The sequence below is a fragment of the Canis aureus genome, chromosome 10 (assembly GCF_053574225.1).
Source record: "Canis aureus isolate CA01 chromosome 10, VMU_Caureus_v.1.0, whole genome shotgun sequence".
Lineage (NCBI taxonomy): Eukaryota > Metazoa > Chordata > Mammalia > Carnivora > Canidae > Canis > Canis aureus.
The window spans coordinates 72,596,999-72,621,010 of NC_135620.1; the positions used below are offsets into that span (position 1 = coordinate 72,596,999).

General features: G+C 41.2%; 1 protein-coding gene across 4 annotated transcripts in view; it reads right to left on the reverse strand.

Moving 5' to 3' along the window:
- The window catches only part of ASTN2 (astrotactin 2), an 850,745-nt gene that overhangs the window by 462,055 nt on the left and 364,678 nt on the right, over positions 1-24,012 (reverse strand). For all 4 annotated transcript variants that reach the window (XM_077913090.1, XM_077913089.1, XM_077913088.1 and 1 more), the window contains one exon: positions 15,204-15,371. In XM_077913090.1, the coding sequence (XP_077769216.1) occupies positions 15,204-15,371 (168 nt within the window). The remainder of the gene's footprint in view (positions 1-15,203; positions 15,372-24,012) is intronic.

The window sequence follows — 24,012 nt, forward strand, 5'->3', positions numbered from 1 at the left end:
CATTTACTGGTATATGATGGAGAATCTTTATGAATCATTAAAATTAAGCAACATGTGTCTACGTGGCCTGTACCAGGCTTCACCAGGGAGTCAGGCTTTGCTATTAAGTCCATTTCGGGCCTTTTGAAAGGTTGTAGCAGACCCTTCATACTGTACAGGGTGAGCCACTGACCTCGCCTGACTTGTGTGAAGCATCCTGAATTCCTGGATGCCCTGTCCTGAGGGACAGCCTCGGTGTGATCAGCATCAAATCCATACACCTCCTGACCCCTGTTGTCTGGTAGAAACTCATCTATTGAATTTTAATTAAAAAGACCATTTAACAAAAAATAACCAAAAGACTGGAACAACACACACACACACACACACACACACACACTTCTCAGAGACCTTCCCCTTCATCACCTGCATTGAAGTGGAAGCTGCCCTCAGTGTAGGAGAAGAGAAAGGGCAGTGTGGTGTAATGGGCTGGCTCCCATCAAGCAACCAGAAAAGGCTAGTGCTATTGTGGAGCGATGTGTTTTAACCAGTTTTGTGGAGGCCACTTCTGCTCAGAAATCTGTCAGCACGCCTTCCATTCCACCATGATTAAGACTTGTGGGTTAAGCGTTGTCAGCACTGGGGGTTCTTTTTGCCCCTGATTCAATAATTCTCATTTGTTGAACACATATATTTGCCATATTATGTAGCAGGTACTTTGTACTGATTACAATCATCACAATAACCTAGTAAAGGTGAATACCTTTTCCTTTGATAAAAGAGAGCAGGAAATTGAAGCTTGGGGAAAATTAAGCAATTTGCTCACAACTGCCCCGATAGTTTCAGGCAGAGCCAAGATTTTAACCCAGGTCTGCCTGACTTCAGTGCTTCCATTTTTTTCCCCTTTTCCTCTGACTGCCTCTCCAAAAACAAAACAGCCCACACTGGGGGCAGCTTGATTTTGAGCAAATGGAGGTGGTGGCAGTGTCTCATCTGCTTCTCTTCCTGGTGACTGACTCAGCCTTGAGTCTCAGTCAATGTTTGTGAAAGAAAGACGTTAATGAAGCTGACGAGGAACTCGCCATGCCCCAGATGTCCTGCACAGAAACACTTATTTGCATGAATGGGTGGATTGGATCATAAGCCTGGAGACAAACCTGAAAAAACACTGCCAGAAGCTGATACCACCACCTTCAAATGTTGTAAAAGATTTCTGAAGGCATTGGCCCAGCCGGGGGCCTACATACCAGGGATAAAATAATCTGATTGCTGAAGTTGTTCTCAAGGGATGGAGAAAGCAAGCTTGAGCATGGTGGTCAGGAGACCTCTACTCTACCACGAACTTCCTGAATGACTTGAACAAAGTCCCTGATGCTCTATGAGCCCCAGCCTCATCAGCTGTAGAAAGGTGTTAGACTGGAGGGTCTGCATGGCTCTTCCCAGCCTGGACCTCTTTGCTCTTTGCACCTCTAGCTGGGTCCTACAGCAGAATCTTCAAAGGCTTCTCAGGGGAAAGGTTAGAGAGGCCACTGTCATGAGTTAATACTTTTCCCTCCCAAGATTAAGGGGCGCTCAGGGCTGTGCAATGAAGGGTTGACACCCTCAGATAAGCGCCCCCTGAGATTTTGTGCCCAAGCCTCCTCCCTCATGCCTCCCTGAGTCCCAGCCCTGCTTGGCACAGTGCTCACTGTAGTGAGCTCCACTTGTAGTGCATGTTCATGTCACTGGTTCACTTCTCCTGTCATCCTAGGTCATGGGTGTCTGTTATTGTCCAAATGTTTGTGTCTCCCCAAATTCATATGTTGGAGCCCCTAACACCCAACATGATGGTATTTGGAGGTGGAGCCCTTCGGAAATAATCAGGGTGAGATGAGGTCATGAAGCGGGCCCTTGTGATGGGATTATAAGAAACAAGGAGGTAGATCTCGTACTTTCTCCACACACACTGCAGAAAGGTCACGTGAGGACACAGAGAAAAGTCAAGAAGTTGGTCTTCCACAAGCAGAAAGGTAACTCTCACCAGGAACCAATTCAGTGGTATCTTGATGTTAGACTTACCAGTCTCCTGGGCTGTGAGAAATAAGGTTCTGTTGTTCAAGCCACTAGATATTTTGTTATAACAGCCCAAGTGACTAAGACAGTGTCATCCTCTCCCGGATCTTCAGAGACAGTGTGAAAACTGGTCCTGGATCTCATACACATGTGGGGGACATAGCTTTGTATCCCTCCTTTCTGATGTCAAAAGTATGGAACCAGTTTGTTAGAAAACACCAAGGGACAGAGATGGCAGCTTCTTTTGTTGATTCTCCCCAACACTGGGCACAATGCCCAACATATAATTTGTGTTCAGTGAATCATTGCAATGAATGAAATGCAGTATCTTGATTCCAATAACTTCTTTCTGCACCACCGTGACCACCCTGGCCCAAGCCACCATCGCTTCTAACCTGGATAATCCAATCAGTCTCCTACATAGCGTCCCCTGCTACCACTCTTGCCTGTTCCCTATAGATTTTTCTCAATGGAGTGGCCACAGTGATCTTTTTAAAATTAAGTTAGGTGACATCAGTCCTCAGGTCAGAACGCTCCTCTGGCTTCTTACTGAGCTCAGGATGAAAGCTAATGTTCTTACAATGTCCTGCAAGGCTCTGGCCTTCTGGTCCCCTGCTGATCCCAGCTCCTAATACTCACCTAGTGTCCAATGAAGCTCATGAACATTCTCCTATGTGATCTTCCTCAAATATTCGAGGCACAGCCTTCTCTCAGAGCCTTTGTCTCGGCCATTCCCTCCGCCTGCACTCTGCTTTCCCTAGATATCCACAAAGTATGCTTTGCTCCCACACCTCCCTGGTCATGCCCGCCTTGAACACCCTACTTAAATTTGCAACCACCCCTCTCCTTCTCATTCACAGCCCAGTCTTCCTGCAGCTTCTTTATAAAAAAAATCATCTTCTAACATAGGATATAATTTATTTGTTATTACATATACTCTAATTATCTATTTGTCTCCTGCCCCCACTAGGGTATGACCTCTATGATGGCCACAATTTTTATCTATTCTGTTCATTCTTGTCAGCACCTGAGATCCAGCTTGAATTAGATGATTGAGAAATAAATACCAGTTGAATATTAAATGAACAAATACATAAATGAATGAATACCAAAACCACTTCTTTAACTCAGATGTCAAAATCAATTTACTAGACCAACAACAGATTGGCAATTTTTTCCTGTGAAGGCTCAGTTGGTAAATATATTAGCTTTTGCAAGCAACAGTCATGACTTCTCAACCATGTTATGGTAGCAAAGACTCATAGGCAATATGTAAACTAATGGGTATGGCTGTATTTCAATACAACTTTATTAATGAAAAACAGCAGTTGTGCTGTGGGCTGTAGTCTGTGGACCCCTAAACTAGACTAAGCTCCATCAGGGCACAGCATAGCACCTAGCACAGCACTGCTACTCAAGAAATAATTTGAAAGAAGCAACATATGTGTGAAATGTAGTTCTACTCTTTACCCTGTGTCACAGCGCTGTCCCAGTGAACTTGCTGTATTGGAAATGTTCTACATCTATACTCTCCAATATGGCAACCACTAGCCACATGTAGCTATTGAACACTTGAAATGCGATGTGAATTAATTAAATAGCCACATATGGGTAGGAGGCAGCCAATTGGACACAGTAGCTCAATCACAACATTGTTTTGCTTCATGATCCAACTCTAGTCCCCCCGGCCCCCAGGAAATCTGACCTGACTTCTAAGGCTCACGGTAACTGTCTTTTTTTTTTTTTAATCCTATGATTCTCATTTCATGCAATTCATGTTTTGACCATAGCTATAACAATACTTAGTGTTCATTGAGCTTGAGCTTTGTGTACCATGCACTGTGCTAAGTGCTGAGTACATTTTATCTGGTTTAATGCTGGGTAGAGCACTGACTTTCAATGCATATTTGCAATATGCATTCAAAGTTGGAGAGCACTCAGAGAAAATCTAATGTACAGCTGATCCTTGAACAACATGAGGGATGGGGTGCCAGGCCCTAGGCACAATTGAAAATCCGTGTATAATTTTTGACTCTCCAAAATTTAATTACTAATAGCCTACTGTTGACTGGGAAGCCTTACTGACAACCTAAATAATCAATGAACACATATTCTGTATGTTGTATGTATTATATCTTGTATTATTACAATAAAGTAGACTAGAGAAAAGAAAATGTTATTAAGAAAATCATAAAAAAGAGAAAGTACATCTGTACATCAGTATCATACTGTGTTTCTCGAAAAAAATTTGCATGTAAGCAGACCTGCACGGTCCAAGCCTGTGTTGTTCATGGGTCAACTCTAATTTCCTCTTATATTATACACAGAGAAACTGAGGCCCAGAGAACAAAGTGACATGTCAAAGGTCATACTATCAGTCAAAATTGAAAATCTAGTAGTGAAGCTCATGGACTTTGTCTCCAAATCCAATGTTTGTTCTTTCATTCACTCATTCCATCATTCATGATTAAACATCAACAGTGTACTGGACAATTTGCTGGGTTTGGGGTTAAATGACATATACCACAGGTGCAATCTTCACCTTTATATAGCACGTGGTCTCTTGGAGAGCTAGGAATTGAACATATAATTAGAAGTTGTGCCCACTTGACGGGATGAGCACTGGGTGTTATTCTGTATGTTGGCAAATTGAACACCAATAAAAAATAAATTTATTTAAAAAAAAGAAGTTGTGCCCAGATAACACAGATTAGTGGTTAAGAGGATATGCTCTGAACCCCAACTTCTAGTATTCCAAACTAGACTCTACCACTTCCTAAATATGTGACTTTGGGAAAATCTATTAACTCACATGATTTGATTTCCTCATCTGTAAAATGGTCATAGCAGCATATTACACCAATTCTAAGACACATGGCTTTCCACATTTTCATACTCTTGAAATGAGGGCTTGTGTGTTGTTAATATCTTAATGGATTTTTTCTTAGTGGTAAATGAAATATTGGCACATGTATCTAACCGTGTCTTGCTTCAGTTAAAATATGATTGTATCTACCTTCTAGGGCTATTGAGGGGATTAAATAATATATGTGAAGCCCTGTGAAGAGACCCTGACACATAGCCTGTACAATGGGCATTATTATTATTATTATTATTATTATTATTACTATTATTTACTCTGAAGGAAAAATAAAGTAGTATAATGTTGCTACTCATTGGGAATAACTGAGTCTAGAAGGTCAGCAAAAACCTCCTTGTGGATGAGACATTTAAGCTGAAACATGAAGGGTGAGGAGAAGGAGGAAAGAAAGGGAAGAATAAGGCTCATAAGGAGAGAGGGTGGGTGGAGAGTAGACTGTCGCATGCAGAGGGAACAGCACCTGCAAAGGCCCCGTCACAATGGGTGCTGGAAATGACTCATGATTAACCACTGTAGAATGCTTCACAACATAACTTTACCATCATCTTCCTTTTCCATACGTTTGTTTATTGATACTTCAGTATCAGTAAGGTATTACAGGTATATTTAAACAGTAGGGCAGGCACCACTTACAGAAACACCAAAATACCTTTGTAATACACTTGCTGAATAAAATTAAATGTAGTCTCTAAATGCCTGTAAATTATATTTTTGATGATGAAGCTAATCTTAAAAGCTGAGAGCTTCCCTTCTTTTTGGCATATTCACTCGAGAGGTAATAATCAGAGATACCCCCAAGTTATCTTCCCACTTGCAACTTTACCAGATGTTGCTTCAGACCTCTCATAGCCTCTTCCTTTCAAGGTCAGAAGCAAAGGCTACCTTGGACTTTGGTGAGGCTGGCAACCTCCCTGTAAGAAAACATTTTCAAGTTCCTTTTTTGCAGTCCATTCTAACCTTCTTGTCCTTCCAAATTTTTGAACAGTCATTCCTGCTGCTTTCTGTTGTGGGCTTTCTGAAATTTTATGACCTCATCATTGACACAGATTGTCCTTCTTCAAAAGACCTCAACCCTCTTCTACGACATAACATTTAACAACGCATCTAGACCAAATCTAGCAAGACTCCTGAATAGAGATATAAAATGGTTTCCCTACAACTCATAAATGCTGTCACAGTTCCATCCCTCAGTGCTGTATTTCTCCCTCGCCCCCAGTCTGATGGGTCCTTTTATTTTTTTTCAAGTCAACTTATTCTGTAAATTCTTTGTCCAAAGGATTCATGCCTACCTCTGAGAATTCTCTGCAAATACTTATCAAAGAGAGAATGCCAGAATGTCTCTTTCTTTTCAATGCTAAGCAAACTTCTCAAACACTGACTTCTCAAATAGTAGCTTCTTACTCAGTCTGGGTCCAAATCCCAGCTGTGATACTTAGTAAATATATGACCTTGGGAATTTCATTCAACCTGCTTTAAGACATAGCTTCTTGTATGAAAAGTAGAAGCAACAATAACTATATAGACATATTGCTATCAAACTCAAGATAGTTATAGAAAGCCACAGCAATTATGCTTGGTACACAATAAGTGCATAATAAACTGTAGATGTTATTATTGTTACCCCAGTATTAATGTACCCCATGATATCATACTAAAACTCCACCATGCCTCTCTTAACTGTAAGCTATCTCTGGCCATTGCCTAACACCCCCACCCCCATCTATAATATATAGGCAATGAACCTGCATCAAATGGATCTGATGAGATAAATGGTATTTTATGGTTAACATTCATTTTGTGGCCTTTAAACAGAAAAAAAAAAAAACACTTGGTTTTGAATGTTTTTGTTGGAAAAAAATTTTTTTAAAGTTTGATTTCATTATCTCACATGTTTGAATAATGAGGCACAGGGTCCATTAATTGACAATAAGTTTAGATGAATTTTGTTTAATTCAGGTTCTAGTAAAGCTCTGAACCAAAGAATGGTGATGCAGAGAGCATTATGAATTCTGAGAATAAGAGTGACTCACTTCATGGAAGTTTGATTTCCCTAGTTGAGGCCCACTGGAATAAGAACATGGTTTGATACAGTAATTATAAACCTATAAAGGATAGAACTTACTTTGAGTTCAAAAGACTAGTGGTACCCACCTCAAAGAAGGAGACTTTCAGAAGAGAGCTGTACCAGGTAAAAGTCTTTAGCAAAAACCCTTAGCCAAAATGTCATTGTCAATATTTAGAGAGCTGTCCATGGTTCTGACAACAGAACCATGCACCCAACCCACTGATCAAGCCCTGATATCTCAACAAAAGTGGTTTCCCATCCATTCATTCAGCTATTCATTTAATCATCCATCCATCCATCCATCCATCCATCCATCCATCCATCCATCCATCCAAGAAAAGAGGTATTGATGCAGGAACTGTTTCTGTGACTGAGCTACAGCAATAAATAGGATGAGCACAGGACAAGTTTCAATAAAACTTATGTTCTCATACACAAATCTCTCTTCTTTGGTCTGCCAGGAAGTTGGCTCTCAATGAATAATCTCAATTTACTTAACTGTGTATCTTACCTATGCTCCAACTTACTTAAATCCTACATATCTGGTACCTGGAAACACCCATGCTACAGTCTGCTCAAGGCAGGGACATTCTCCATCTCTGAATTCTTGAACTTACAACTTCACAAAGTCCTTGTGTCCCATTAAACTTTAATAATACAAGGCTTAGTAAATAACAAGAATAACCTATAAACATCAGAAATATTTAGTACAGTATAAGACATATATGTGACATAACCACATTCAATGTATTCTCATTTCATATCTTATTGCAAATGCGAAGTGGCTGCTGAAGACATGAAAATAAACTGAATATGATGGTGAACATGACTGAAGTTCACATCAATTTGAAAAGAAAATTCAATCTGCTTTAAATGCCATTTACAAATTGTTTCAATCATACTTACACTGTAAGTTATTAGTGCGCAAAAGGTCATAGAAACATGAATTTTGAGCTGAGAAATATCTTAGGAATTATTCAGCGTTGTAATTCATATCTTGCCGCTAATTTACTGAGCGACACTGGGCAACTTGCTTAGCCTCAGTGGCCTTCAGCCTCATTAGATCAGACTAGATGATCACTAGGGATCTTTCTTGCAGTAAAAGTTGTTTCCACTAATTTCTTTGTGGAAGAGAATGAACATAAAGTTCACAGTGTATGCCATACTCAAGGTCAAATGACAAATCTGTGGCCAAGCTGGCACTAGGATTGAGAACCTGGGACTTTTTATATTGCACTAGTTTAAAAGTCACATGAGGACTAAATGAAAGGCCAGCAGATAGGAAGTCCAGGTTATGGTAAGTTTCTCTGTTAGGTGATCAGCTGCTAGAGGTCAGGGACAATATCCTATTTTCTTTTTAAATAATTTAACACAGTACACAATGATGTATTAGAGGTGTCTCATGAAATATTTATTAAATTAATTGAAAAATATATTGAATTAACTATGCGAAGCCCCTAGGGCCTGCAAAACTGATTATAAAATAGCATTAGACACTATGTTTTGAGTGCCTACCATACATTAAGTACTGTGCTGGGTGTATCTGAAATGTTATTTTTCATCTCATTCTCACAGCACCCTGCCAAATAGGACTTGCTCTCATTTTTTACATACACAAAAAAAGAAGGCTTGAATATATTAAACGACTTTCCCAAAGCCCTACTTCCAGTACACAGAGAGGCAAAGATTTGAACCTGCTCTGACTCGAAAGGATATTCCAATTCTACTCAAGTTCACTAAATACTTGAATGAATAAATAAAGAAATGAATGAATTACTGACTAAATGCATTACTGTTCTGCTGTTACTTCCTTTGTGTGGGTGAATCCATACTGTCAAAGATTTTGTGTACAGAATTTAGCATGATACCACACATGTGCAGAACTTTAGTAAAGCTGTTTCACCATAGGATTTTCCCTCCATGACATTCTGAAGAGTCAAAGCCAGATCATTTAAATAGTCTGGCACTGCATTGTATGGGACTATAGCAGGTAGTTCTTGAATATTCACTTCTGTCCTCAGGGAGATGAAGCATGATGGTAGCCTATTCTGGAAAGGAGCATAACACCACCCTCTGGCAACATTTTCAGGCCTTCTCTAAGCCTTCATTGAATCCTTCCCTTGCCTTGGTCCTGTATTGGTTTGTTCTCATCCCATTCACCATAATAAAGGTAAATGTTCAATGACTGACCTTCTAAAGAAAAATAAGCCATGACTTGTAACATTAACCAATTTTGTTGGTATACATACCTTCACCATGGCCAATTTTCAAGCTATTTACATGACATATCCAAACAAAGAGTTGGGAAGAGATGACAACAACCAACTCTCATGAGTCTCACGAGCTGTCATACAGGCCAGCTCCAGCACACCATGTAACCACTTCCATAATCAGCCCTGTGGGTGGTACTAATTGTTGAAATCCCTGGAAGAACACACTCGAGCTGGGCTATGGCATACAGCCAGGAAAACTTGGCCAAGTTTATCCATGCATCATGGCAATTATATATTCTTCAGCAGCACTACGTCCCTACTTTTTTCCTTCTTCTTGCTAAGTTTAGAGGAATGATCCTTCTTATTGACACATCCACTAAGGCTTTAAGACATGATGAGCAATGTTGGGACTCTATGACTTTGTTCAGTCCGATAGAAGGAGGAGCTTACTGAAAGGAAGCAAAGCCACTTTTGATAGATCTAAGGCCTGAATATGCACAGGGGTTGGGGGATTAGTTTTTCCATGACGATACCCATAGTTTAATTCTTGATGGAAAGCAAAAGAGGAGAGGCCCAGCTATTCCTTTGGACAGTTAGAGGTTCCCCAAAACACCTGGACAGATATGGAGGGTAGTTTCCCTTTTCCAGTGGCCGACATAGTCTTATTAAATCACTTAGCAGTTATCAGAATCTTCAGATCTTTATCTTTCTAGGAGTTCTCTTCATCTTACCTGTCCAACTTCATCACCTGCCTCCTCCCAGTTCTCCTCCTCCACCTCATACGCAGCACATTCTCTAGATGCCAGCCTAGCTACACTGTTTTCTGGTCCCTGGAATAATTATAAACTTTCTTCCTCCTGATTTCAATCATTAAGGTCCCTCTGTTAAAGGGACCTTCCTACTCACACTCCCTACTGATTCTACAAGGTTCAGCTAAAAGGTCATGCACTCCATGATGCATCTCCTGAAATACCCATCTAGAATACATTTCTCCCTTTTCTCCAGGCATGAGCTACTTTGTTAATGCCTGTTCTTGATTTATCCCACTTTGTGTCTTTTATAATAGCTATATATGAGCATATTATTTTTATCCCTGTGAAAATGTGAAATCCATGAAGGCAGGAACATTGTCCAATTTGTCTGTGATTTCCCATAGCACTTAACACACAAGACTTATGAGTTGTGGAATTAAGAAAATCTTGCTTGAATTGAATCTAACAAATTGAAATAAATTTTTCAAAATGGGTCTGAGTCAAGAACCATGAAAATATATTCAGGGATCTTATGTTCCCATTTCCACTCTTTACCTGTACATAATCCCATATATTTATGTCTTGAATGACTTCTAAGAGTAAGGCACTTTGTTGGACACTGGTGTGGAAAGGATACAGGAGTAAATTAGATACAGTTCCTGCTTTAAGGACCTTATATTAGGCAGGGTAGGCAAATTTCCAAACAATAATTCAAGTTTTAATCAGATTTTGAGTCAACAGAAAACTCTGATGATACTGTAGAAGAAGTCATCCATTCTACCAAGAGGAAAGGAGAGGTAATCAGTGAATGGGATTTTTACAAAGTAGACGATTAAAGGATGGGATACATTTCAGGTAGACAGAGGATCCTGAACTCTAGTCATAAGGTAAAACTTTGCATGGAGTGCTTGAGAGGACTATTGTGAAGATGAGCAGAGTGAAGACCGCAAGGCCAGTGCTCTTGGGGATGGGGGAAATGGGAGAATGAGGCCGGAGCCTTGTAGCTTGGATGGTTCCTGGTGACTCTGAGAAATAGTTAATCTGAGTTCTGGTGTAAGTGAAAATGGAGGAAGAAACTAAAAATCGGTATATAAAATTGTTTCAAGGAACATATAAATTTCCTTTATCCTTTCATGATTTTCTGTGCACTAATTATATGTCAGCATTAGGCTAAGTTTTAAAGATATAGAGATAAGCAAGACACAGGCTTTGAATCCCCCTTTGTTAGCCCTTAACCAAACTTACGGTCTGGTGACAGCCCCAGACAAGGAAAGAACAATGGCTGGGTATGGGGACGAGGACTATGACACAGAGAAGTGCAGAGGCAGAGAGAGTACAGAGTACATGAGAGCAGAGAGGAGGGCTCCTCAATCTGGTAGGGCTTTGGGCTGAATGGAATGGAAATAAAAAATAACGCTTGATCTTCCAGTAAAAGGGGGAGAAAGACATTACAAGAAGGAAAAAACAGCCCACTAAAGGGATGTAGGCATGAGATGGCACAGAGCCTTTAGGGAATGACAGGTAACCAGTGTACCTGGAGCCTCGGGTGTGTGGCAAACAGAGATAGAATATAAAGTGGCAGGGGCACCTGGGTGGCTCAGCAGTTGAGTGTCTGCCTTTGTCTCAAGGTATGACCCTGGGGTCCTGAGATCTAGTCCTGCATCAGGCTCCCTGCATCAGGATCTCCCTCTGCCTGTGTCTCTGCCTCTGTGTCTCTCATGAATGGATAAAGATAAAAATCTTTTTTTTTAAAAAGAATATAAAGTGGCGGATGTGAGCATCACCTTATCAGATAAATCAACAAAGATGGCAGCTGGGACTTCTACTGTTTGTGTGGAAAACAAGAGGACTATTTGGGAGGAAGAATGTTGAGAGCCTTGGTGCACCAAGAGTCGTCCTTTGCCAGAAGTATCAGCAACAGCTGGTAGCTTTTTAGAAATGTGGACTCTTAAATCCACACTAGACCTGCAGAGGCTTGAAAAACACTTTGTTAAGAGCAAAGGCTCCTAAGTTTGAATCCTGGCTCTGTATCTGCTGGCTACGTTGACTTTGATCCTCTCACTTTTCTTCTCTGGCATCAATATTGTCAGTGATAAAGTTGAGAAGGTCAACCCGGTGGATTCTAGTAGCATTTTCAGGTCTATGGTGTGTATGTGTGTGTGTTTAATTCTAGGGGATTTTGGTAGGAGAGCTGATCTTTTCCAAAACTGGCTAAATGCCTCCTCCTTGAATGACCCCCTGTTTGGAATTATGCCCTCAAGCTTGCAGCTAAAGGAAAAGATCATCAAAAACAATGAACTTGCACCTGAAAGCAAATCAGCTGGGAAACCAGAAGGTCAGACCCTCAGGCGCTCACAGCTCTGCTAGCTGGGGCTTTGTGTAGGGAGAGAGGGGAGGGGATCCCTTCTCTTCCCTCTCTCCAATAATCTTGCCTGCGTTTTAAGGAAGGAAAAAGAAAAAGAATGTACAGGATCAGATCCAGAGGCACATAATTCCACGAGGACTCTCCTGGCTGTTGTGTGAGGATAATCGTGTGTGTGTGTGTGTGTCTGTGTGTGTGTGTAGGCATGCACATGTTTGGGGAATAAAGAGGTACTGCTTAGGGTGACAGTGCCTTAAAGCCTCTTTTAATTAAGAGAAAGAAGATTCAGCTGTCTGGTCAAATGGTACACTAGAGCTGCATTGCATTTTCCAAATAGTCTCCCCAATAGGCCTATGTAAAGGCTGCAAAAATATGTCTAAACAGGCTCCCAACGAAAGAATAAGAGGGGATGGTGGTCAGAAAACCAAATCCTTGCCCAGCTTTGCAGAGACTCAAGGATCAACCTGGAGAAACCCTCTCTTCACCCCTGAACTGTTGCCCCAGGAGAAATGGAGGAGAACTGGAATAGAGGGAGCATCTCCTTGACCTGGGCTACTGAGAGCCTGCAGCTCGGCAGGGGCTGCCCCATGGACATCGTGCAGTGGGTTTTCCAAGCAAGATGGCCAGACTCTTGTTAATGAAGAAAGAAAAGAAGTTCTACAGGGACTATAGCAAGATACTCTGTAGAGAAGATCACAGGACTGGGAGCAAGAACAGCTTCATTTCTAACTTGCTCTGGCACCTTGGCAACAACCTTCTCTCTAATTTCTATCTCCTTATTTGTGGACATGAACAGACACCATTGATTAAGTGACAACTATAGGGATGCCTGGGTGGCTCAGCGGTTTAGCGTCTGCTTTCAGCCCAGGGCATGATCTCGGGGTCCGGGATGGAGTCCCACATCGGGCTCCCTGCATGAAGCCTGCTTCTCTATCTGCCTGTGTCTCTGCTTCTCTCATTCCATGTCTCTCAGGAATAAATAAATAAATAAATAAATAAATAAATAAATAAATAAATAAAATCTCACCAAAAAAAGGTAACAACTATAAAGAAGATACTGTCCACGTTCTAAGCATTTACTATAAATAAGACAGTGTCTCCTGGGATTAAATACCATGTACCTGCTGTTGACTCCCAAATTTCTGTCTACAGCTAAAATTTCTTTGCATTTGACTTTTGGACCTCGCTGCCTATTTTCTGTCTCTACTTGATGTTTAGTAGTCATCTTGAACTTACATCTAAAACAGTAGCCTTGATCCCCCTCACCTCAATCCCGACCCTCCTATAGCATCATCCTCTGACTCAATGAAAGAGAAGTCCCGCTTCTTCATCCCACTGCTCAGACTGAACCATTTGGAACCACATTTGACTCCTCTCCACTTCTCACCTTTCATATCCAGGAACAAGTCCTGTTAATTCTACCCTCTGAACATGTCTAGAATGTGATCATCTTTTTCCCCTTACCCTGGTGGGTCAAGCCATTGCCAACGCTTGCCTACATTGGAATAATGGTTCCCCTGACCATTGCGTGTAATAACAGCTCCACTCCCACTCCCGGCTTAGCATCCCTTATGCTGTGTGCTCTCCCCCAGCATGCAGCATCACCTGACCGAGCGCATATATCATCATCCTGTCTGCCTGCTGCAGCACGGTCCAACAGAACTTTCTGCAGGGGTGGTAATGTTCTACATCTGAGTGTCCAAGAGGTAGCCATTAGTCACATGGAGCAACACAGCACTGGATATATGGTGAATGTGCCTGGGGAAATGATTGCTGACTTCATTTAATTCTACTTAATTTAAATTTAAACAGCCACATGTGGCTAGTGGCTGCCTTGTTAGACGGTATAGACCAAACATTTCCTTAGAATATAAACTTAATTAGAGCAGAGATTATGCCTATTGTTTTCCACTGCTATATCCTGAATGCCTGGGAAAGTGTGTGCCTATTCAATAAATACCTGTGAGATGTCTCAGTAAATGAATATACTAGAGGCTTTCCATGCGTTATCTCATTGAATCCTAACAACAATCTCGTGGGTTAGATGCTATTTTCATTCTCTGGTACCTGAGAGAGAGGAAGCGTCTTTCTGAAGAACACCTGGCTAGTTTGTACCCTGTGACCAACATCTCCCCATTTAAGATGAGTAAGTCCTGGGGACCTAACATACAACAGAGTGAACTGTTAACAATGCTGTGTTATAGGGGATCCCTGGGTGGCTCATTGGTTTAGCACCTGCCTTTGGCCCAGGGCGTGATCCTGGAGACCTGGGATCGAGTCACGCATCGTGCTCCCAGCATGGAGCCTGCTCCTCCCTCTGCCTGTGTCTCTGCCTCACTCTGTCTCTCTGCCTATCATGAATAAATAAAATCTTTAAAAAAATGCTGTGTTATACACTTGACTGTTGCTAAGAGCATAGATCTTAAATGTTATCATCATTAAAAAATGGTATGTGAAGTGATGGGGGTGTTAATGAGTCTTAACGTGGTAATCATCTCATAGTGTATCCACTCATGACATCATCACAGCGTACGCCTTACACGCTCGCAATGTTATGTCAATTATGTCTCAGCAAAGCTAGAAAATATGGCAAAGAACATCCAGCTAGTGAGAGGTGAATAGGATCTGATGATGTTCAGATACCTTGCTTTGCTGAAACTGGACCAGATGCTGTCTGTGGGCCTTTCTACTTCTGGGATTCTGTAGTTTTATAGAACTTTCTGCCTGACCTAGTGATGGCAGCACACAGTTTAACTACCAATGGAACTAATAATGGGCCTTCAGGTAAAACTCATTGTCCATGGCTTGGAAACCATGATGCTTCAGGCAGAAGACGCGCAGGCCATCTTGCAGCTCGCCTCCTCCCTCCCTCCAACCCCAGCCTGGCCCCACGGCTCACCAGTTTCGGGGTCGCAAAGCTGCTCGCAGGCGTCTGTTGTCCGCTGTCCGCAGAGGTCCCTCACCCATGGGGAGGTGGCATTGATCTGGTAATACAGGGACAGCTTGGCCGGGTTTAGCCAGTCTGAGACGTCCAGGTAGCTCCCTTCACTCACCACGAAACTGCTTCCTGTGGGTGAACAGAGAGAAAGACGGCTGCTGTCTTCCCAACTGTAGGATGAGGATGTGTCCTGCTGCTGATGCTGCAGGTCGAGAACAGAGGTGGGTGCCTGCGAGCAATCCCTCCACCCTATGTCCCCTGTGCTCAGTTGTCTACCCACAACAACAGGGCATTTTTGCATGTGCCATAGTATCAGCAGCTAGTAGAGAAAAGGACAAATCAGACACAGAGACAGGTCAGCCTAGTGCATAGACATTGGGCTCTTAGGACTCAGATTCAAATCCAGAATCCACCCTTACCTGCCATTGACTGTGCAAGTTACTAAATACCTCTGGGCCTTGGTGACATCATCTGTAAATAGGAATATCAATGGAGGGGATCCCCGGGTGGCTCAGTGTTTTAGCAATGCCTTCAGCCCAGGGCGTGATCCTGGAGTCTTGGGATCGAGTCCCACATCAGGCCTACCTGGAGCCTGCTTCTCCCTCTGCCTGGGTCTCTGCCTCTCTCTATGTGTCTCTCGTGAATAAATAAATAAAATCTTAAAAAAAAAAAAAAAAGGAGTATCAATGGAACCCACCTCGTTGTTGTAAAAATGGAATAAATTAATGTGATAAAATGCTATGCTTAGCTGGGGCCTGACTTGTCCTAGTAAAGAATATTTAAATATTAAAACTTGAAACAAACAAACAAACAAAAAAACCCTGCTACTATCCCTGTCACCCAGGCCACCTCTCCCACCCTCTCCCCACCCCCAACCGGGGTCATTCATGCAACAGAGGCCAGGTATGAGACATTAATGGGAGAGACTAGCTGAATAGCTTCTTGGCCTCCTGGCCCACATTTTTTTTTTTTTTTTTTTGTATTAGAGAAAGAGAGGGAGGTATGGAGAGAGAGAGGAATTCAAAGAAATCCAAGGCACCTCTAAAAAAAAAAGCCGCATTTGTGCCACATAAAATGCCTTAATGTTGGGGAACAATGGAATTTAGGGTGAACTGGCACTGCAGGTTCTAACAGACTGGAGTAGCTGCAGGCCCGCTCCAGCCAACTCTGGCCACAAATGGATCTAAAAACCAGCAGTACCAGAGTGTCAGCTTTTCTTTAGGAGAGGCTAAAAATTCAGATTTTGATTGCAATCAGTCAATTTAGAAATAATGACTTAAATTTGTTCTTATGCTTGTGTAAGTCAGGGGTGCCTGCGTGGCACAGTTGGTTAAGACACCAATTCTTGATCTTGGCTCAGGTCGTGATCTCAGGATCTTGGGATCAAGCCCCATGTCAGGCACCCCGCTCAGCAGGGAATTTGCTTCAGGATTCTCTCTCTCTCCCTCTCCCTCTGCCCCTCCCTCAGCTTGCTCACACACTCTCATTCTCTAAAATACATAAATCATAAAAAAAAATTTGTGTAAGTCAAACAAAAGACTCTACTTTGGAATAATTGCTTTAAAATACTCCCCTTAGTATTATGCTGAGTGAAGTAAGTCAATCGGAAAAGGACAAATATTATATGGTCTCATTCATTTGGGGAATATAAAAAATAGTGAAAGGGAATAAAGGGAAAGGAGAGAAAATGAGTGAAAATATCAGTGAGGGTGACAAAACATGAGAGACACCTAACTCTGGGAAACAAGGGGTAGTGGAAGGGGAGGTAGGTGGGGGGTTGGGGTGACTGGGTGATGGGCACTGAGGGGGGCACTTGGAGGGATGAGCACTGGGTGTTATGCTAAATGTTGGCAAATTGAACTCCAATAAAAATTTTTTTAAATAAATAAATAAATAAATAAATAAATAAATAAATAAATAAATAAAAAATAAATAAAATACTCCCCTTAACATATGCATATATGTACACACATACACATGCATCTATACACACATGTATACATACATGAACACATACATATATGGATTACATTTTACACACACACATATTCTTTGAGGACAAAGAACAGAAGCCTGTGTAGGGTGGCTACATATTGGGTGGAAATGGTAAGTTTATGTATGTAGTAATATAGCAAAGACAGCTCACAGCAATTAGACAACAAAAAGGAATAAAAGACATCCAAATTGGTAAGGAGGAAGTAAGCCTTCTACTATTTACAGAGGATGTGATGCTGTATATAGAAAACCCGAAAGGGATGCCTGGGTGGCTCAGTGGTTGAGCATCTGCCTTCAGCTCAGGGCGTGATCCTGAGGGGGATCAAGTCCCACATCAGGCTCCCTGCAGGCAGCCTGCTTCTCCCTCTGCCTATGTCTCTGCCACTCTCTTTTTTTGTCTCATGAATAAATAAATACAATTTTAAAAAAAGAAAAGAAAACGCTAAAGACTCTACCAAAAAATGATTAGAGTTGATAAATGAATTCAGTAAAGTCATATGATACAAAATCAATATTCAGAAATCTGCTCCATTCCTATATACTAATAATGAAGCAGCAGAAAGTGAAATTGAGAAAACAATCCCATTTAGAATTGCACCAAAAACAATAAAAAAACTTAACCATAGAAGTGAAAGACCTGTACTCTGAAAACTATAAAACACTGATGAAAGAAATTCAAGATGATGTAAAGAAATGGAAAGACATTCCATGCTCATGGTTTGGAAGAACAAATATTGTTAAACTGTCTATACTACCCAAAGCAATCTACAGATTTAATGTAATCCCTATCAAAATATCAACAGCATTTTTCACAGAACTAGAACAAACAAAGTTGTATGAACCACAAATGACTATGGATAGCCAAAGCAATCTTGAAAAAGGAAAAACTGGAGGTATCACAATTCCAGACTTCAAGTTATATTACAAAGCTGTAGTAATTGAAACAGTATGGTAAAAATAGACACCCGGATCAATAGAACAGAACAGAAAACCCAGAAATAAATCCTGCAGTCATATGGTCAATTAATCTTCAATGAAGGAGAAAAGAATATCCAATGGGAAGAAGAATGTCTCTTCAACAAATGACGTTGGGAAAACTAGACAACTATATGCAAAAGAATGAAACCACTTTCATGCACCATACACCTTCATAAACTCAGAATGGGTTAAAGACCTAAATGTGAGAGCTGAAATCATAAAAATCCTAGAAGAGAGCATGGGTAGTAACTTCTTTGATATTGGTCGTAGCAACATTTTTTTAGATATGTCTCCTGAGGCAAGGGAAATAAAAGAAAAAGTAAGTCACTGGGACTACATCAAAAGAAAAACTGCACAGCAAAGGAAACAATCAACAAAACTAAAAGGCAACCTGCTGAATGAGAGAAGATATTTGCAAATGACTTATCTGATAAAGGGTTAGTATCCAAAATATATAAAGAATGTATAAAAATCAACAACCTAAATATGAATAATCCTATTTAAAAATAGGCAGAAGACATGAACAGACATTTTTCCAAAGAAGACATCCAGATGGCCAACAGGCACATGCAAAGATGCTCAACACCACTCATCATCAGGGAAATGCAAATCAAAATCACAATGAGCTGTCACCTCACACTTTTCAGAATGGCTAAAATCAACAACACAAGAAACAGCAGGTGTTGGCAAGAATGTGAAGAAAAGGGAACCCTCTTACACTATTGGCGGGAATGCAAACTGGTGCAGCCACTATGGAAAACTGGGGGGGGGTCCTCAAAAAATCAAAAATAGAATTACTATATGATTCAACAATCACACTATTGTGTATTTACTCAAAGAACAGAAGAACACAAACTCAAAGAGATATGTGCACCCCTCATGTTTATAGCAACATTATTTACAAAAGCTAAACTACAGAAGTAGCCCAAGTCTCCACCAATAGACGCATGGGTAAAGAAGATGTGGTGCATATATACAGTGGAATATTACTCAACCACAGAAAATAATGATATCTTGCCTCTTGCAACAACATAGATGGAACTAGAGAGTATTAAGCTAAGCAAAATAATTCAGACAAATACCATATGATTTCACTCATATGTGGAATTTAAGAAAGAAAATGAATGATCAAATCAAAAAAGAGAGAAAGAAACCAAGAGACAGACTCCTAAGTATACAGAGCAAACTAATGGTCACCAGAAGGAAAGCAGTGGGAGGATGGGTGGAATAAATGAAGGGGATTAAGAGTCTACTTATCGTGATGAGCCCTGAGTCATGCATAGAACTGCTGAATCACTTTATTATAAACCTGAAACTAATGTAACACTCTATGTTAAACATACTGAAACTAAAATTTTTAAAAACTTAATGAATGAAAAAAATAAAAGTTGAGAAAATGCATGTAAAAAAATACAGTAAAGGTCAAATTTCACAGGGGGAAAGAAAAAAACAAAACATGTAAGTAGGACCAGGCTTCACAATGCTGGACTTGGAGACGGGTTCTAGACTTAGGCAGATCTACAGACTTCAGCAGCAGGAGATCTTTAATTGTTTCACTATTAACATGACTCAGCTTCTCTCCCTGCATGTGCTTCTCTCTGCCTGTCAACCAACAAAATCTTTCCATATATGCAATTTAAATTTTCCCAAGACAGACTCAGCTACTGTGCATCATATGGGCTTGACAGTAGCCTCTCTGTCAGGTCACAAGAGACCCTGCTGGCTGACCACACTGGTTAGGCTCCTCTTGGCCCTGGTGACTAGCTGTGGTCCAATGGGCGATGGCCAGGGAGGCAGGATCACATCAGACCCTACCTGGATGCCCTGAGGATCTAAGATTCCTTGAAAAGGATACGGGCATGGCAGGCAACCTTATCTTCTCTAGCTCACACAGACAATGTGATTTTTATCATCTTACAGAATGAGTTCCTCAGTAGAAGCGCAGTGAATAGTATGATTTTTGGTGAGGATGAAAGAGGATTCTATGTGAAAAACATAAGGGATAGATAGCATCGAGCTCAGAGATAAGGAAATGACCACATTTGAAGCTGGCCTTAAAATCCTTGGCAGCTAAAGAAAAAAAAAAGTCTGCTGGATTCCATATTTCAAATTTCTGGCAAGGGAAGATATGCAAATCTATCTGCAAAGCCATATTTTCCCCTCTGGAACTAAGCCCGAGCAGAAACATGTCACATGGGTCCCTGTGTAAGGCACCGAACATTAGTATCAACCACAGATTTTTCTTTTAAAAAGCACAGTCATGCTGTTTAAATGGATAATTCTTGTATTTATTCTCACTAAAGACTGAGGGATGGATATTGAATTGTGTCCCAGGGCTGAGTTTGGCTAATCCCACTACTTCAGGAAAGCTACACAGTGCAGTGATGCAGAGAAAAGAGTCAGCAAGACATGAATTCAGATCTTCCCTCTGCCGCTTACAAGCTCTGTAAACCTGGACAACCCCTCAGTCAACTCCCATGAGAAATGCAGTTATGAATTTCTCCTTTATAATGTTGATACAAAGATTAAGTGAGACAATGCATGTATCTTAGGTCAAGTTTACCAGAAATGAAACTCAAGATCAGAGACTGGCATGCAGAAGGTTTGTTGGGAGTTCTCCAGTAAGGAAATGAGCAACGTGGAATTGAGCAGAGAGAGATTTCAAATTGCCATGCAGTTGTGACCAAGCACTCAGCTGATCCCAGGGGTAAGTTCTGGAGCTGGGATGGTCCTTCAGAGTTGTTCTTAATCAAGACAATGTGTCGGCCTTTGTACCTACCTCCACCTTAACCAGTCATAGGCTATAAGCTATCCTTGGGGAAGGGACATGGACTTGGGTGAAGTCATCCTTTTCAATGAAGGACATTTCTCCTAGAAAGACTCAGAGCAAGTAGTCAACCACCAACATTCCTGGCAGCTGGGCAACAGTGCCTACGTTTTTTTTTTTTTTTTTTTTAAGATTTTATTTATTTATTCATGAGAAAGAGAGAGATGGAGCTAGAGTATTAAGCTAAGCAAAATAAGTCAGACAAATGCCATATGATTTCACTCATATGTGGAATTTAAGAAAGAAAATGAATGATCAAAGAAAAAAAAAGAGAGGAAGAAACCAAGAGACAGACTCCTAACTATATAGAGCAAACTAATGGTCACCAGAAGGAAAGGACCTCAAAGGGAGCCTGATGTGGGACTCCCTCCCAGGACCCTGGGGATCATGACCTGAACTAAAGGTAGACGCTCAACCACTGAGCCATCCAGGTGCCCTAGTGCCTGTGTTCTAATGAGAGATTTGGACACAGCATGACAACATCCACTGCAGTATGTGAAGCCCCCAGCATATTGTGAAATCTCAACTAGCAGGAGTAATTTAGTCATTATTTGGACTTCTTACAAACTGGGAAGTTCTGAATCCAATACTAGTTAACCGATCTCTCTTACATATAAGAAATGAGTCTGCAGAAAGGGAGTAACTCAGGGCACTTGGGTGGCTCAGTCCGTTAAGCATCCAATCCTTGATTTTGGCTCAGGTCATAATCTCTGGGTCATGAGTTTGAGCCCTGAGTTGGGTTCCACACTGGATGTGGAGCCTACTTAAGAGTCTCTACTCTCTCCTCCTCTCTCTCTGACCCTTCCCCCACTTCAATGCATGCCCCTCCACAAAGAAATAAATAAGAGAGATATTTTTTAAGTATCTTTAAAAGATACTCTACCCATTTCATGATTGGATTGTTTGTTTCTTGGGTGTTGAGTTTGATAAGTTCTTTACAGAAATTTCTCCAAAGAAGATCTACACATGGCCAACAAGCACATGAAAAAATGTTCCACATCACTTGCCATCAGGGAAATACAACTCAAAACCACAATGAGATACCACCCCACAGCAGTGAGAATGGCGAAAATTAACAGGACAGGAAACAATAAATGTTGGCAAGGCTGTGGAGAAAGGGGAACCCTCTTGCACTGTTGGTGGGAATGTGAACTGGTGCAGCCACTCTGGAAACTGTGTGGAGGTTCCTGAAGAAGTTATAAATAGAGGTACCCTATGATCCAGCAATTGAACTACTGGGTATCTACCCCAAAGATACAGATGTAGTGAAATGCCGGGACACCCTACACCCCAATGTTCACAGCAGCAACATCCACAATAGCCAAACTCTGGAAGGAGCCATGATGTCCTTCGACAGATGAATGGACAAAAAGATGTGGTTTATATATATACAATGGTATATGATTCAGCCGTCAGAAAGGATGAATACCTACCATTTACATCAACATGGATGGAACTGGAGGGTATTATGCTGAGTGAAATAAGTCAATCGGAGAAGGACAATCATCATATGGTCTTACTCACACGTGGAATATAAGAAATAGTGAAAGGGACCATAAAGGAAGGAGGAAAACTGAGTGAGAAAAATTAGAGAGGAAGATAAGCTCTGAAAGATTCCTAACTTTGGGAAACAAACAAAAGGGTGTAGAAGGGAGGTGGGTGGGGGGATAGGGTGACTGGGTGACAGGCATTGAGGTGGGCACGTGATGGAATGAGGACAGGGTGTTATACTACATGTTGGCAAGTTGAATTTAAATTTAAATAAAAAGTAAATAAAATAAATAAAAGGTACTCTTTGAAGGAAACTATTGGTTTAATGGCAGAAGGGAGTTACTATCATTTGAATGCCCTCTCTATTCCAGATTCTGGGATGAATGTGTTACACATCCTGTTCACTTAATTTTTACAACAGCCTTATGAGGTAGGTATTTCCTCCATTTCACAGAAGGACAACCTGAAGTTCAGAGAAAAAGTGATTTAACCAAATTTACACCTAGTAAGTAGCAGAAGTAGACACTGACTCTAGGTTTTTCAGCATCCAAAGATGGAACCTGTTCGTTATTCCAGGCCATCTTGAGAGTTAGGACTTTGGCTGGGTATTAGGCAGTGCTGCCTTCCGTGGTGGTCGTGGTGGTCATGCTTCTTTTCTGATAGTCTGTGCATCCCCCAGTGGGGGATGTATCTTGTAGTGTGGGAGGTCTTTTGCTTTCTCTGATAGACAGTGCTTGCTCTGATAGACAGACAGGGAAGATGTCATGACTCATTCATTTGTCCTTATCAACCCAGCCCTCAGTTAAAAAAAAAAAAGTGTCTAGCACATACTAGGAGTTCAGAGAATGTTGAATGAATTAATTAAATTACAGTTCCATGCTTGATCGGAAGGAATTCCAACTGACTTCATGGGATTGTGAAGCAGGAATGCCTCCATATTGATCCCACAGGTTTTTGTTTCTTTGTTTTATGGTTTTTATCCTAGGAGAGTCCAAATACAAGATTAGCCCTTCAGTGTCTCCTAAGCCAAAACTGAATTGACAATCATGGCTCCTGAGCTCTCATTTGGCCCACGGGCTTGGGGTGTGGATAAGCCAGCACCACACAGATGCTGGAGGGATTCAGTGTGAAGGAGCAAGCATGTGAGCAGAGATGTCACATCAGATAGTGAATGAAAATGAAAGGAAGTCTGCACAAAACGTAACTACCATGCCTTAATCCACATGTTCGCTTAACCAACATTTATTAAGCCTCTCTTTGCATAAGAAAAAGGCAGAGAGAATGATAAATGGATTGAATCCATCAAAAAAATTATAGACCAACAAGGGAGATCAAATGTGTGCACAGATAGATCTAATGCAACCTAGAGTGTTGGAAGAACTGCATGACAAGGATGGGCATCTTTGAGTATAAGCGGAAGGCAAAGGGTGTGTCAGGAATCACTGAAGAGTTAGCCTTTTTTTAAAAAAAAAAAGATTA